This window comes from Knufia obscura (genome assembly GCF_036327395.1).
Source record: "Knufia obscura strain CCFEE 5817 isolate CBS 148926 chromosome Unknown scaffold_4, whole genome shotgun sequence".
Lineage (NCBI taxonomy): Eukaryota > Fungi > Ascomycota > Eurotiomycetes > Chaetothyriales > Trichomeriaceae > Knufia > Knufia obscura.
In genome coordinates, this window is record NW_027042690.1 from 1,234,259 (window position 1) to 1,248,378 (window position 14,120).

The 14,120-nt window shown below is 51.2% G+C and overlaps 5 protein-coding genes across 5 annotated transcripts; 4 read left to right on the plus strand and 1 right to left on the minus strand.

Annotated features, from left to right (window-relative positions):
- Window positions 1-2,659: 2,659 nt before the first annotated feature.
- PMZ80_004404 (uncharacterized protein) lies at window positions 2,660-4,352 on the plus strand (the record flags this gene model as incomplete). Its single annotated transcript, XM_064872829.1, has 2 exons — window positions 2,660-3,578; window positions 3,625-4,352. The coding sequence occupies 2 exons, from the start codon at window positions 2,660-2,662 to the stop codon at window positions 4,350-4,352; spliced, it is 1,647 nt and encodes a 548-aa protein (XP_064731487.1).
- Window positions 4,353-4,657: 305 nt separating this feature from the next.
- Window positions 4,658-5,539, minus strand: PMZ80_004405 (uncharacterized protein; the record flags this gene model as incomplete). Its single annotated transcript, XM_064872830.1, has 1 exon — window positions 4,658-5,539. The coding sequence occupies one exon, from the start codon at window positions 5,537-5,539 to the stop codon at window positions 4,658-4,660; it is 882 nt and encodes a 293-aa protein (XP_064731488.1).
- Window positions 5,540-6,262: 723 nt separating this feature from the next.
- ALD2 (mitochondrial aldehyde dehydrogenase) lies at window positions 6,263-7,771 on the plus strand (the record flags this gene model as incomplete). The annotated part of the gene is made up of 1 exon (XM_064872831.1): window positions 6,263-7,771. The coding sequence occupies one exon, from the start codon at window positions 6,263-6,265 to the stop codon at window positions 7,769-7,771; it is 1,509 nt and encodes a 502-aa protein (XP_064731489.1).
- Window positions 7,772-10,965: 3,194 nt separating this feature from the next.
- PMZ80_004407 (uncharacterized protein) lies at window positions 10,966-11,211 on the plus strand (the record flags this gene model as incomplete). Its single annotated transcript, XM_064872832.1, has 1 exon — window positions 10,966-11,211. One exon carries the CDS (start codon window positions 10,966-10,968, stop codon window positions 11,209-11,211), a length of 246 nt encoding a protein of 81 aa, XP_064731490.1.
- Window positions 11,212-12,807: 1,596 nt separating this feature from the next.
- On the plus strand, window positions 12,808-14,040 carry PMZ80_004408 (uncharacterized protein; the record flags this gene model as incomplete). Its single annotated transcript, XM_064872833.1, has 1 exon — window positions 12,808-14,040. One exon carries the CDS (start codon window positions 12,808-12,810, stop codon window positions 14,038-14,040), a length of 1,233 nt encoding a protein of 410 aa, XP_064731491.1.
- Window positions 14,041-14,120: the final 80 nt, after the last annotated feature.

Here is a 14,120-nt window from a genome sequence, read left to right on the forward strand (position 1 = left end):
GCCTACAGTAAGTAGATGCATCTGTAGGACGACTTCAGGTGGTGAAGGTTTCTCACGATCAACACATCAGGGGTGTTCTCCACACGCAGAACGAGAGTTGGTACTCCGTAGATGCTGCTGAAGAAACGAGATGGCACCGTGTTGTGTACCTGCATTAGATGAGCCGATGATGGATTTATTGTCCTTCCTGAAGAAGTCGTGACCAGAACTCGTGGCCATCAAGGCTGAGAAAGCCACCTGGAGACCCTTGTCCAAGAGTGTCTAAGCTGGTTTTGTAAAGCCTATCCGCCACCAATGAAAAAGTATCCGGCGGGCTTAATTTAGGTCCAAGAAATTTTTCTCGGCGCCACGAAACCTACATGAAGGACCGCCAGCTGCAGGTTGGATGTAACACGACTTTATGTTCTGCATCTCTTCAAACAACACCGAGTTCATGTCACGCTACGTCTACCACTCGACAACTGCAGATACGAGTACCTTTCTTCGCCTGGCTGACGGAACCAAACCCAGCTGACGTTGCAACAACCACTTCGCTGCATCCGGAGGCTGACGGAAGGTTGCGGTTGAAACGTTCTCGATTCGATCACACCGAATGTTTCTCATCCTCCACCGTTGTCTCAAGACTTCATGTCTCCATCAAAACACCACCAACGCGATATGGGGTGTTCCAGCAATAAGAGTATCCCCTTTCCTTGAGATGATTCGTGCTTGATGAGATCCTTTGCTTATCTTTGCCTGTTTTCACATGCTGCTGACGACTCATTCGCCTGTTCCTTTGTCTGGGAACATTATTCCTACATAACCTGCCTCACAGACACTGACCTTTTGACGATCTTCGCAACCCTTGTCGATTCCACAACGAGCACAACCTCTAGCTCGATTTGTATCTCAAGTCCAACTTTCTGCCCTTGGGCTCAGCGTACACAAGCAATCGGTCAAGACTTACTCCCAGAAGTATCAGATCTTGTGCTTACGTGGTTTGCGTCGAATCGTCAGTAACATCCTCCCGGAGTTCCGAATACTGGTGGTCCACCTCACGTCAGTTGTGGTTGCACATTTCATACACAAAAGAGAGTCAAGCCTGCTTCACGACATATCTCAACCCGGCTCAACTCAACCCGCATTCGCCTGTGCTACCCACTTGTCACACAAGTTCTAGGTTTCGGCTGTGTTGTTCTTCTCTAGTCCACCCATCGTCATCCTAGACCCGCAGTTATATCAGCAAAGTCGAACCTTACTCAAACACGATTTGCTTACAACTCGCTATCCTGCAGGAATCCAGAAGAAGATCATACACTCAGCAGTGGAACCTCAACAGCTGTGAAGGCCCTGCATCTTTGTTGGTGTGATCCCAACTGTGTCTCCAGCCTAGTCTACAAGTTGCCCCGGATCGAGATAGTCTTAATCACTTGGCACGTCACTCGCTTCATTATTACTACACTTGATTTCCCGAGCGTTTGAGCCTCATCCTTCCAGAATACACGTCGAACACTTCTACCAAAAGCATATCCTTTGAACAGCAGATCGGCAGCAACATGCCTCAATCATTTGCAGACTATGATTCTCAATACCTCTCATCGAGCAGCCGTCGGAAAGGCCTCAGCTTCCTCCCCACTTCAAGATCATCCCACCAAAAACGTGATCAACATAAATCTACCTCCTCGATTCCAGCACATCCGTCACCACTGAATCCAGAGGTTGCCAGCCAGCAAATCAAACACAACCGGCATGAAAGCTCAGCGTCAGCGGCTACATCGGCAGCTACCTCAAGGTCGTCTACCTCCACCTCAACGACCTCTCACCCCTCACAAGTTCCTATGTCTATTAAGGAAGCTAGTCTAAAAGCTCAGGAGATACGGCCAACAGCGGATGTGGCTGAATGGGCACATCAGATGCACATGACACAAGGACGATCATACTGGTGGTGCCAAGGATGCTTTCCACGTGAAGTCGCTGAACCTTTACACATACCCAAGGCTGTTGAGAAGGTCATAACAGGCCGCAGGGTGAGGATCAATGAGCCTAGTCATTGCTATGATATATGATTTGTGGTACATTAGGTGAATAGTTATGTTGTTGAAGGATTAGCGATTAGATTCTTGTTTATTTTAGCGATAGACAGCGATAGATGGTTGCGATGACCTGGATCTAAGCTTAGCGAGGCGCTGGTTGATTTTCTGATTGCTTGCTGAGAAGCTCGTCAAGGCATGTCTACACTGGTTTGTATACAATACCCAGCTAGCAATGCTGAGTAGCACGCGTTATGTAGCGACTTGAGGGCAATTATTGGTAGTTATAGCTATCAAGTGCCTTTTCTCCTCTAAGCAGCTATATCCTGACCCACCTTTCAGTGTAGCCTCACTTCAACATCATCTTGACAAGCTCAACCTGAAGTACCCAGGTAAGTAGTAAGTTTAGAAGAGCGACCTCGAGTGTCATATTCTTCACGTGCTCAGATAAGTTCGGGCTAGCACCCCAAATGGGGGTAAGCAGATCTTGACGCGACCATCTGCGACGCGTTCCTGCCATTCAGTTGATTATCATTTTCTATCTGCGCAAACACCTTGCTCAGCAGCAACTATCTCGCCAGATCGAATTCTCTGATCATATACCACTTCCATCTGATCGCGCACCTCGATCAGATCCATTCTGTGCGACCATGCCTCCCAAGAAGAAAGTCCCTGCGCGAAGGGCATCGACTGGTAAGAGCGTCTCATTCAGTGGTTCTCCTAGCACAATCATTCCAAAGACAGCTTCGTCACCTTCCGGCCGTCCTAGAAGAGAGACTGCAGGCGAGGTTGACTACAAGGACACCCGTTCCCGTGCTCCCAATGGATCTCCCAAGAAACAGGCTAAATCTCCTCAAGATGCTCCAGCTCCCAAAGCTGTCGCCGCAGACACGCCTAAGAAACGTGGCAGACCTGCAAAGGCTACAACAGCAGAAGTCGCGTCACCGAAAAAGGCTGCGGCTACTACAGCTTCGACACCAGTAAAGATCGGTCGCGGCAGACCAAAGAAGACTGAAACGGTTCCAGCTCCAGCTGTTACCAAGTCGCCAAAAAGAAAGAGAGAAAACGAAGAGCCTGAAGCCGCTCCCGCTAAGAAGAGAGGACGGCCTTCCAAAGCAGGTACTGATGCTGTAGCTGAAGCTGCTACTCCTAAGAAGAGAGGTCGCCCTGCAAAGGCAGCTGCCACTACTTCTGCCACCAAGACTCGAAAGCCACTCCCAGTCAAGGTACAGAAGGATGAACCAAAGAAAGTTGCTTCTAAGAGCAAGGCCGTTGCTAAGCCTGCAACAAAGAGAGGTCGACCCGCTAGTAGCACCAATAAGCCGACAACAGCCACGAAGGCGACCAAGCCTGCGAAGAAGGGCGGGAAGTCGAAGATCCTTAAGGAAGATCCTGAGACTGAAGTAGAAGACTTTGTCGAAGGTCTCACGCAGGACGACGAACAAGAAGATGGCGACCTGCAATACTGGCTGATGAAAGCTGAGCCAAACACACGAATCGACAAGAACGTCGATCTCGCTTACCCCATCGACAAGCTTGCAAAGGCTACTGAACCTGAACCTTGGGATGGTAAGTCAGGGCACTACTTTCACGAAACTTATACTGATTCTTATAGGTGTGCGTAATTATGTTGCTCGAAACAACATGCGAGCTATGCGCAAAGGCGATCTTGCATTCTTCTACCACTCCAACTGCGACGTCCCCGGCATCGTTGGCGTGATGAGGATTGCTGAAGAGCACGACGTTGATGAAACTGCCTTTGACCCAGCTCACCCTTACTTCGACGAAAAGTCCGATCGAAACAAACCAAAGTGGGATTGTGTCAAGGTTGAGTTTGTCAAGAAGTTCAACGAGGCTATCACATTGAAGGAGCTCAAGAACACGCCTGAGTTGTCTAACATGCAAATTGCCCAGAAGGCATTCAGTCGACTCAGCGTCCAGAAAGTGACACCTGATCAGTGGCAGTTCGTCCTTAAGATGGCAAATGAACCAGAGGATCTTGGTGTTACCAGCCCTGTCAGTGGATATGAGGCAGACACCAACGGCGAAACAGATAAGGAAGCTGTTGACGAGAGTGTCACGGGCGAGGAACCTGATGCGGAGGCAATTGCTGCCTACGGAAAACCGGACGATGCTGCTGAAGATGTTATGAATGATCAGGCCGTTAATCTTGCTGCCTATGGTGCACCTGACGATGTTGCTGACGATATCGTCGACGACGAAGACCTTGATGACGTTCAACCTCGAATGAACGGCCACACCGCTCCAGTCACCAGCTCTCCTTTGAGACGCATGGACGACCTTGAAAGAGACGAGACGCCGGTCTCTGGCGACGACGTCTAGGGTTCAGCCATCGAATGGTCCACACCCAGAGTCTCCTGATTTCTCTTGTCTACAACGTGTCGCAAGCCTCGAATGACTGATATCAGAATACCTCCAATGATGTACAGAGCAAGTCAGCAGAGGCATTCGTGTCTGTGATTATTTGGGGGATTTTTCAGCTTTCAATGCCGTAGGGCAACCGGATGCAGTCTGCAATGGCACACTATCATACAATTTGCTTTACAACTCTCGAGAGAATTTCAAAGTGACAAGGAATAGGCAGAGGAAAAGAAATAAATGGATTCCTTTCGAAACCATCATAATTCTCACTTCGGCCTCAATGCATACATTCTCACCGGGTACAAACTCTTCGGAAATCCACTCTGTACATCACTCCTCACAATCTTCAAACCCGCCTCCTCAAACAGCTGCTTAAATTTCTGATCTGACCTGGTGACCGAGGAATCAACATCATCAAACAAATCCTCACCCCACTCATCCGTGCTCAAATTCTCCTTCACCATAATCCAGCCCTGTGCCTCCCCTTCTCCTTCATCTCCATCTCCCTCATCATACCCAGCTAACGAACCAGCAGCTAGCTTTAGAAACATGACAGCCTGTTTATCGGTCAGATGACCCAGACACCACTGCACCCATACCAGGTCGTATTTCCTATCTGCTGGTGGTGACCACGACTCCAGGCCTACATTGAAGATCTGACCGACTTTGCCTTGATCGGGCGAGGGTTTAAGCTGTGATAGGACGTCTGTGAATTTGGGGACTGGTTCTACGATGTCGACTGTGTGCGCGACGTTGAGGAGGAGGCCTGATGTTATACGTCCGATGCCGGCGCCGCAGTCGAGGGCTAGGTTTAGTTTCTTTGGGGCGGGGCGGATTGGGGTTGCTGGGGATTTGCCGTTGTTTGAACTCGACGCATGTGTATCCTGTGACGGTGACTGACGTGATAATCGTCTGACCTTAGCGATGAAGTTCTTGGACGCTTGGAGATCGATTCGTGATACTTGGGGGTAGCCGCCTAGCATGCCGGTTATGTCGGCTGTTTGGGAGGACCAGTAGGATAGTTGGTGGGTGTGGGAGATTTGGGAGTCGAGGGGGGGATTGGTGGTGTCTGGGTTTGGTTCTGGAGAGGGGTCTGGATCTGGTGGGTGTTGGGATTGGGATTGGGATTGGGACGTTGTGGTTGCCATGGTGGGTGGGTTTGATCAGACGAAAGGAGTAGACTGTTTGTGGACGCTCTCTGAACTATTCGTTGATCGAGCGGACCTGTCTCGATTGTGCTATCTTGGCGAGCTTTTACCGGGTTGTTGGTCGCTTCGACAAGCCGTGCGCCAGGCTGATGAGATAGTCCTTTTGCCTTGCGACAATCCACCAATGATTCGAATTTGCTGTGTCTAACACTGCCGCCTAGGGATGTTTGTCTGGAGTTTTGTCTTGGCAAACTCTGACGGTTCCGCTGGACTTACAATTTGAAGCTCGGAATCACTTGCCTCAGCTTCGCCTCTACATGGGGCGGACGAGGCTTTGCTTGAACTCGCGCTTGCCGAGGCTTGATCATGCATAAAATCCTGTGAAGTCTAGGCTCAAAGTGGGAGGTTTATCCTTATCGTGACTGCCCCTCCGATCGGAGCTCTGCGTTTTATTGGTATCGTCAAGACGCGTCCAGGAGAGGAAAGCCTCCACGATGGAGGGGAAAGTGATATAAAAACATCCTTCAGGACTATAAACTCATGCTGTTCGGACCTCGCTTGCTTCTCAGCTCTTCCAGATTGGTACGATCTCAACTACGGCTCGAGAACTCACCCCGGATCTTACTTGCAAGGAGGACACGACTGAGCTGCGAACTGATCCCTGCTGCCGAGTCTCCGTCGAAGACCCTCCGAACTTTCAGCACGTCAAGGTCTCAGAAAGCAATGGCTGACCTAAAGGTCGATCTGATTGCTCCTAACGGCAGAAAGATCACTCTCCCTACCGGTATCTTCATCAACAATGAATTCGTAAAGGGCAACGGCGGAACCATTACGAGCATAAATCCTACAGATGAATCCGAGATTGCCACAGTATCTGCAGCTTCGGCAGACGACGTTGACACTGCAGTCAAGGCAGCCCGCAAAGCCTTCAATGACCCCTCATGGCGAGAGATGTCCGGCACTGATCGAGGTGCCATCATGTTCAAGTGGGCAGACCTGCTAGATGCGAACAAGGAGACACTCGCCACGCTCGACACCTGGGACAACGGCAAGCCATATCAAGTCGCGCTGAATGAAGATCTCAACGAAGTCCTTTCGTGCATCCGATACTACGCCGGCTGGGCCGACAAGATCCAGGGCGAGACCATCCCAACGACACCAGGAAAGAAATTCGCCTACACACTGAAACAACCAATCGGTGTATGTGCACAGATCATCCCATGGAACTACCCCCTCGCAATGGCCGCCTGGAAACTCGGCCCTGCCCTCGCATGCGGAAACACAGTCGTCATGAAGCCAGCCGAACAAACACCCCTCTCAATCCTCTTCGCAGCACAATTCATCAAAGAAGCCGGCTTCCCACCAGGCGTCATCAACATCCTCAACGGCTACGGCAAAGAAACAGGCCACGCCCTCGCATCCCACCTAGACATCGACAAGGTCGCCTTCACCGGCTCAACCGCAACCGGCAAAGCAATCATGAAGACCGCCTCCGTCAACATGAAGAATATCACCCTCGAGACAGGCGGGAAATCTCCCCTCCTCGTCTTCGATGACTGCGATCTCGAGCAAACGGCCAAATGGGCGCATCTCGGCATCATGTCGAACCAAGGCCAGATCTGCACCGCTACATCGCGTGTTCTCGTCCAGGAAACGATAATGGATAAGTTCCTGGAGGAGTTCAAGGAGGTCATCAAGACGACGTCTAAGGTCGGTGACCCCTTCGCAGACGATACATACCAGGGACCCCAGGTCACGAAGCAGCAATACGAGCGTGTCCTTAGCTACATCGAGGCTGGCAAGAATGATGGCGCGACACTCGCCACAGGCGGCGTACCGAAGAAGGACGTCGGCGACGGCAAGGGCTTCTTCATTGAGCCCACCGTTTTCACTGGCGTAACGGAGGATATGCGCGTGTACCAAGAGGAGGTATTCGGTCCGTTCTGTGTCGTTGTGCCATTTAAGAGTGAGGAAGATGCGATCAGGATGGCGAACAACACCACGTATGGGCTTGGTAGTGCTGTCTTCACGCAGGATGTGAACCGGGCGCATCGGGTTGCGGATAGAATTGAGGCTGGAATGGTGTGGATTAACAGTAGTCAGGACAGTGATGTGAGGGTGCCGTTTGGGGGTGTGAAGCAGAGTGGTATTGGACGCGAGCTTGGTGAAGCCGGTTTGGCGGCGTATAGCCAGACGAAGGCTGTGCATGTTAATATTGGGTTGAAGCTATGAGAAGTCAGTGGGTGAGTTAGGTATTGTGGTTTCACAGGACAGATTGTATTGGTCGATGAATGAGAGGATTGTTCTCTTCTACCTTTGCACTTCCATCTCCCCAGCCACGATCTTGCCGTCGCAACTTGCACCTTACTCTGACCCCACTTGAATCAACACAACGCTACTCACGTACTTATATCAAAGCAGCAGAATATTGTGCATAAAAGCCAATACATCGGGTCCGGTCTGATGGCCTAGATAGAACGGCGTTGCAGGTCCGACGCAGCGATAATCCCGACTATCTGGGGGATGGTCCCTTGAACGAGGAAGAGCCGTCCGGGGCAGTCTCGGGGATTTATCTGGTTGCCTTCAACTCGACGAAGGGGTAGTCATTGTGTTGTGCTGGGGTGGTGGCCAGCATGGCATGCTGGGCTACAGCTTTTTGGGTCTGTGGGAGACTGTGTTGGTCTTTGATAGATTGGAGTTGTGGGGGCTGGGTTCGAGTCTTGCCTCGAGGATGACGCGGAGTTCTGGTGTGCTTTGGGAGGTCAGTGAGGGCAATTGAAGACTGTGGCTGGGACGTGTTCACTGTGTCATTCACAGGTGTGGTAGTAGCACTGCGTCGCACGCCGAGTTCCGATAGGAGTATGACGAGACTGCGCAGACTCGCTAAGTCACTGAGCCTTTTTGGCGAAGAATATTCACATGCAATTGTCCTGCCTAGCGGTCAATCCTTGGGTTGCCATACCTAGGTATCAATACAGAGTCGGTGTATGGATTTGCAGTGACCGACGTTTCGTTCCCTATAGCTCGATTCACTGCCATCGCGTACAATCCTCTCACCAGCGCCTGGGTACACCCTCTAACGATCCTGGCTTTAAGTCCCGAATACCTCCTTCTACCAGCGCCAGATGCCCTACCGGGATGAAGACCGTCGCTAAATTTGCACTGAGTCCGTGCCAACTGGGGTTGCGTCAGCCCCTGAGCCCACTTCTCATCGTGTCGGTAACGCGTCAAGCTACATCGATTCTGCTCTCTCTACATCACAGACTCTTATCGTACTCAAGCACTCGTTGCAGACAGCGATGTCGAGTTATCGAGTTGGTATGCTCTTTATCCCAGTAGTAGAGAATTGCGTGAGGCTGCAGGATTTGCGCAGCTGTACTCGCTCTACCAGCTATCGTGAGTGTCCTCACGCTAAGATAAGATAAGACCTCCTGTTGGTTATCTCATGACAGCTTCGTCAGCTTGACCGACAACAGCATCACGCAACGAGCTGTATTTCGCTCATCGCATACGGATCGCCTGAAATCAGTCCGCGATCTGGTCGCAGACCACTCTCGGAATGCTGTGCGTTATCACCACGTAGATGGCTGTATCTTATATATATCTTTGTACCATAACCTCCCTTCACCCGGCTACTCCTGCCACACTGTAAAGTCATACAAATCGAAGAAACTTCGTCAATCATGGTATCACCACTTAACCAGAGAAAGCTCTCATGCTTAGCTACCAGCGAGCACTTCAACCGGAAACTATCGCGCCGCTTCTCCATCAACGACAAGGTAAGCTGCCGCACATCACGTGACTACCTCCCTGCTTACTCGATGACCCTAGGTCATCAGCTCTAATGCCAGCGAGCAATCCCAATCCACGCTTCTACAACTACCCTGCGAGGTCCAAATGCTCATCTTCGAGTCTCTCGCCGACGCCCCATCCCAAGTCGCTCTTGCCCTGACCTGCAAGCAAATGGCCCGCGTCTCATCGCAGATCAATCTATCCCGCTCACACGTATCAGCGAAATACGCCGGCCTTCTACCCAAGGAAGTCTTCGACATTCCCTGTCTCATGAAGCAACTCACCCCTTGGATGCCCGACAATCTCAGATTATGCGACCACTGTTTGACCAACCGACCGTGTGACGCGGAGTACTGGCGCACGGTGGCTATCTGCGCCGGTGGCACGTTCTGGGTGCAGAAGATCGGATGGTCTTTTTCTGATGCAACTTGGCATAAGCAGTTGCATAGTATATGTCCGCTGTGTCATGTGACGTGCAGCTTGAGTGATTATGTTGATTGTGATGGGTGTCGGGCGCTTGGGAGACTGGGGGATATTGATTGGAACAGGGTCGCTGGGTCGCGGAGGTGCCAAACTGAAGAAGAATTGCGGGCTGGAAACTGGACGACTTGAATGATGAACACAGGCTTGCTTGGGGCTTTTGCAAGGAGGACAGGTATGCAGGAGTGGTAAGATGTGCACACGGCTTCTGGTCTCGCGAGGCTATGTTCTTTCAGCGTACGATCATCCAGACGCATACGCCGCAGGATTGTTTGTTACCACTGGCCTTCCTTCCCCTTCTGACCTCTCATGACTCAGCTTCATTCCATCAACGACCTTCTGCGTCAGCTCGCCCACAACTTCACTCTCGAGCAGAATCAGCATAATTATTTCGAAGCCAACTACCTGCCCCCACCAATTCCTACCTCAACCACTGTTCGCACGGAGACTATCAATGCCCGTTTCCCCTTCGGCCAACCACGATGATAGACCGGGGCGTGAGCGGCGCTTGTGGTTACGGCTCAATCGCACGGACTCATTTCCAGCAAGACCGAGAACGGTGCGACTGATCATGTTTTTACCCATACAACATGATCAACAATAGGAGATGGCTCATCGATGGTGGCATATTCAAGTAGTGGTCACCGTCTCCATATCCCGGTGTAGCTGGGCAACGGGTATCGAGATGCTGTCTGGTATGTATTGTTTGCGGCATTGTGCCTGAGTTGGTCACTGGCATGTAAAGTGTGGCTATGTTTGGGCCGAATTGCAAAAAGCAGGACGATCATCAAGCCCACTGGTCGGAAGGTCGCGGTGTCCCCGCAAGCTGTGGTTAGGCGTGCATTTGTAGGATTCAGTCGGGTACATCGAACTTTGGAGCGTATTAACAAGGGGTAACAGGATAGCAGAGACGTGAACGCGGTATAGGTTCGAGAGTCTTGGTATGCATAGATAGTGGCATGATTAGCAACAGCAGACATAGTTGAGATGTGCATAATAGATCGAATATTCAGAAGTCATTCCAATATCTTACTTTCAAAAGCTCAAGCTAGATCGGCTATCATCTGGTATAGATTCTCGTGTCAACCCGTATTTCATGTCCCTCTTTTCGCTAAATGCCAATGGTATCTTACAAAAGTGCGACAGCGCCCACAATGGCGCCTAGAAGACCGCCAGCAGCCGGCACCGCAACTGGGTTCCCGAGAGCAGCGCTGCTGGCAGTAGCGGCGGCAGAGGAGGCAGCACTGCTGGCACTGCTAGCTGCGCTGGAAGCAGAGCTCGTGGCAGAGCTGGCAGACGACGCTACACCGCCAGTTGCAGAGGATGCACTTGAGGACGCGGGTCCGGAGGCCGAGGAACTCGAAGACGTACCGTTGGCGCAGGACGCAGTCGTGGGCTAATACCATGTCAGCACGTTCGAGCTTGCATTGCCATCACCGGACTTACAAGACTGGCGCCAACAGGCGTACAAACTGTGTTAGCATATGATAGAGCAGCTTGCTGGTCCGCTTCGTTGCAGTTGGTCTTGACGCAGCATGAGACGCTAGCTATCCATTCGGCGTCGGTGCAGATACATGATGGATTGCCGTTGCATTGCTCCGGGAGAGTGATACAGCTTGTTGCACCTGCGTAGGACAGTCCATGTCAGCATGTCTCTTCCCGTTAGGTGTTACATGGAGCGCAATCTGGGGAAATAGGCGGCCACCTACAGGTCGGGATGGATTGGGCGTAAGCGAGGCCCGCAATTGCGGAGACTGCCAGGACAACTGCTTTGTACATTTTTGCTGGTAAATGATGAGTGATATACCGATGCTGGTAATATTGCTGTTGCTATTAAGAATGTGTGATTTAGAAGGGACAGATGGTTGCTCTGCGCTGTTCATAAACGAGGACGCGTGCCAGCCCTTATGGGCGCCATTGATTGCAGCTGAGCAGGGTGTGTTCCCTAACTTGGTAAGCTTTGGTTCAGGCCTAGGGATCCATCTCTGCCTCTAAGATGAATCTGATTCGCGTAACAGGTTTGTGACCTTCCCATGGCTGGCTGCAGCATGGGTTAGCGGCAGCTCTGTTTGATCCCCAGAGCAGGTTCAGAGCTGGTGAGGGCTTCTGTTATCACAATTGCAACGAATCGGAGGAAAGCATCATTGAATTAAGAGCTTTAGGCTGTTAGAGCAGACCATGAAAGGTCTAGCTGCAACCATGGATGTTGACAGCTGAAGGCTGCTGCTGAAGGCGCACTGGCATGGCCATGGAGCTGAGGTGTTCGCACCATGAGGAGTTTCGTGCGCTCCTTTACGACTTCACATGATGTTGTACTATGACAGCAGCAATGTCGCTGAAGCTAGTGATTTTCGGCAACATGCCGCATATGCACCACCATGCATGGAGTTCACTGTGCAATATATTCAATCTATGTCTGTTGACAATCTGGATGAGACGGTGCGCTCCTAGACCTCTGACCGTGCTGACGCAGCACACAGTCTACTTTCTTGGATGGTAGGATAGGCACTTTTGTGGACGGTTGCCGTTGACGTTAGAGATTGAAGGAAAAGGTGCGATTTTCCTGTCTATGAGGCACTTGTCGGACGCAGTCATCAACCTCAAGAAGTTGAGTGTGAATCGGGGCCTGGAAGGTGTACTTCGGTAGGCGCTGGCGCAATACAGAGACTGAGCCATTGCAATGGATAAGGACGGTTCTGCTAATGTCCAACTCTGGTACGCAACGAAGAACGACGCTTTGGGTGATGCCTTGACTTTTAGGTGAGCAGATTTCTGGTACGTTGTGTGAACGACTTGGTTACCAGACATGACTCGGATACAGGCAGAAGAATATCCCATGGAGACAGATATAAAGTGCCAGGGCATGGTATCTGTCAATGCAGCTTTTTCAGCAGAAAAGGTTACGTACTTCCCGTGAAAGCTACCTACCAGTGGTGACCCTCCCCGCGAACAGAAGGTACCCGCCTCTGAATCTTGAAATGACCTCAGATCACAATATGGCGCCTTCTCCTAAGCGGAGAAAAACCTCAACACAGGTAGTAACTGACAGTGAACAACAACCGAACTGCGACACAACCAAGACCGAACCGACAAATCCTGCGAATGAAAGACAATCGAGGATACTTACAGACCTTCCAGTCGAACTCCTTTGCGAAATAGCAGATTTGCTGTCAAAGGAGGACGCCGTATCCTTTGCGCTATGCACGCGCACGCTGTACGGAAATGTGGGCAAGAAGAAGCAGCTTCTAGGTAGGCTTGTTTTCGACGATAAGGCCAGAGAGAGGTTTCTGGACGCCTACCGCCGTGATAGAAGCCCGGAATTGATGTCATGCGGAGGGTGCCATTTCCTGCATATCGTTCCGCAAAGGGAAAGTGGTCCATGGTATCAAGATCGGGACAAGAGGAAATGCGGCGATATCGAGCGCGAGGAGGCCTCCGATGACCATTTTCACGAAGGGTTCGGCTTCGGAGACGTTCAGGTGCTGGCGGAGATGGAACGACGCACTCGGGGGGACGCCCTGTGCGAAACGAGGCGTGATCATTACGCCATGCAGCTGTACAATTACTTGAATCAGACGTCGAGTTATGGGTGGTTGCACACCTTCGCCAAAGGTTTCCTTTTCGACTTCCGGGTGGGCGTCGGCAGCGACGGCGACGTCTATGTACGGAAACAGGAGTGGTATGTGGTACCTCGAGATGAGAGTCAATTTACTAGCATCTCGGTGAAGAACGAGACGAATTCTTGGATGGTCTGCGGGCACTTGACATCGCGAGATTTTCGCAAGGTGCACGCCAGTGACATTGAGAATTCCGAGAAAGCACTACGGTTCCTGAAAATACACAACACTTTGTCGGGTGTAGAGAAGGAAGTTGCAGACTCACATGTCAAGTTAACTGTCAACGCCGACTCTACTTGGGCACATCTCGGTCTACACCAGTGCAAATACTGTCCTACAGAGTACCGGCTTGATCTTGGTACAGCTTCCGACTCTGTGCTTGGCATTGTTCTTCCTAAGTGGATGCGTCTTGGGAGCGGGCGGTCAAGGGAAGACGGTCTCTGGCCGAAGCATCTTCGTCCCTCATTTCTTGATAGGCCCGTGCCTTATACTTTTGAGGCAGGCAGTATCATGGCTGCATTCGAGGGAGTCCCCGATCAAGAGCTGTATAGACCGTCGTGGCATACTGGTCTCGAACAGATGCGGGAGCAGTCAACACCATCCCTGTCTTAGCTCGTTTCGATTCAGCCTCAGTTCAGCCTCGGTTCTGGAGACGAAAGCAAGATTGGGATAAAACTGCGCTGAGCAGAAAG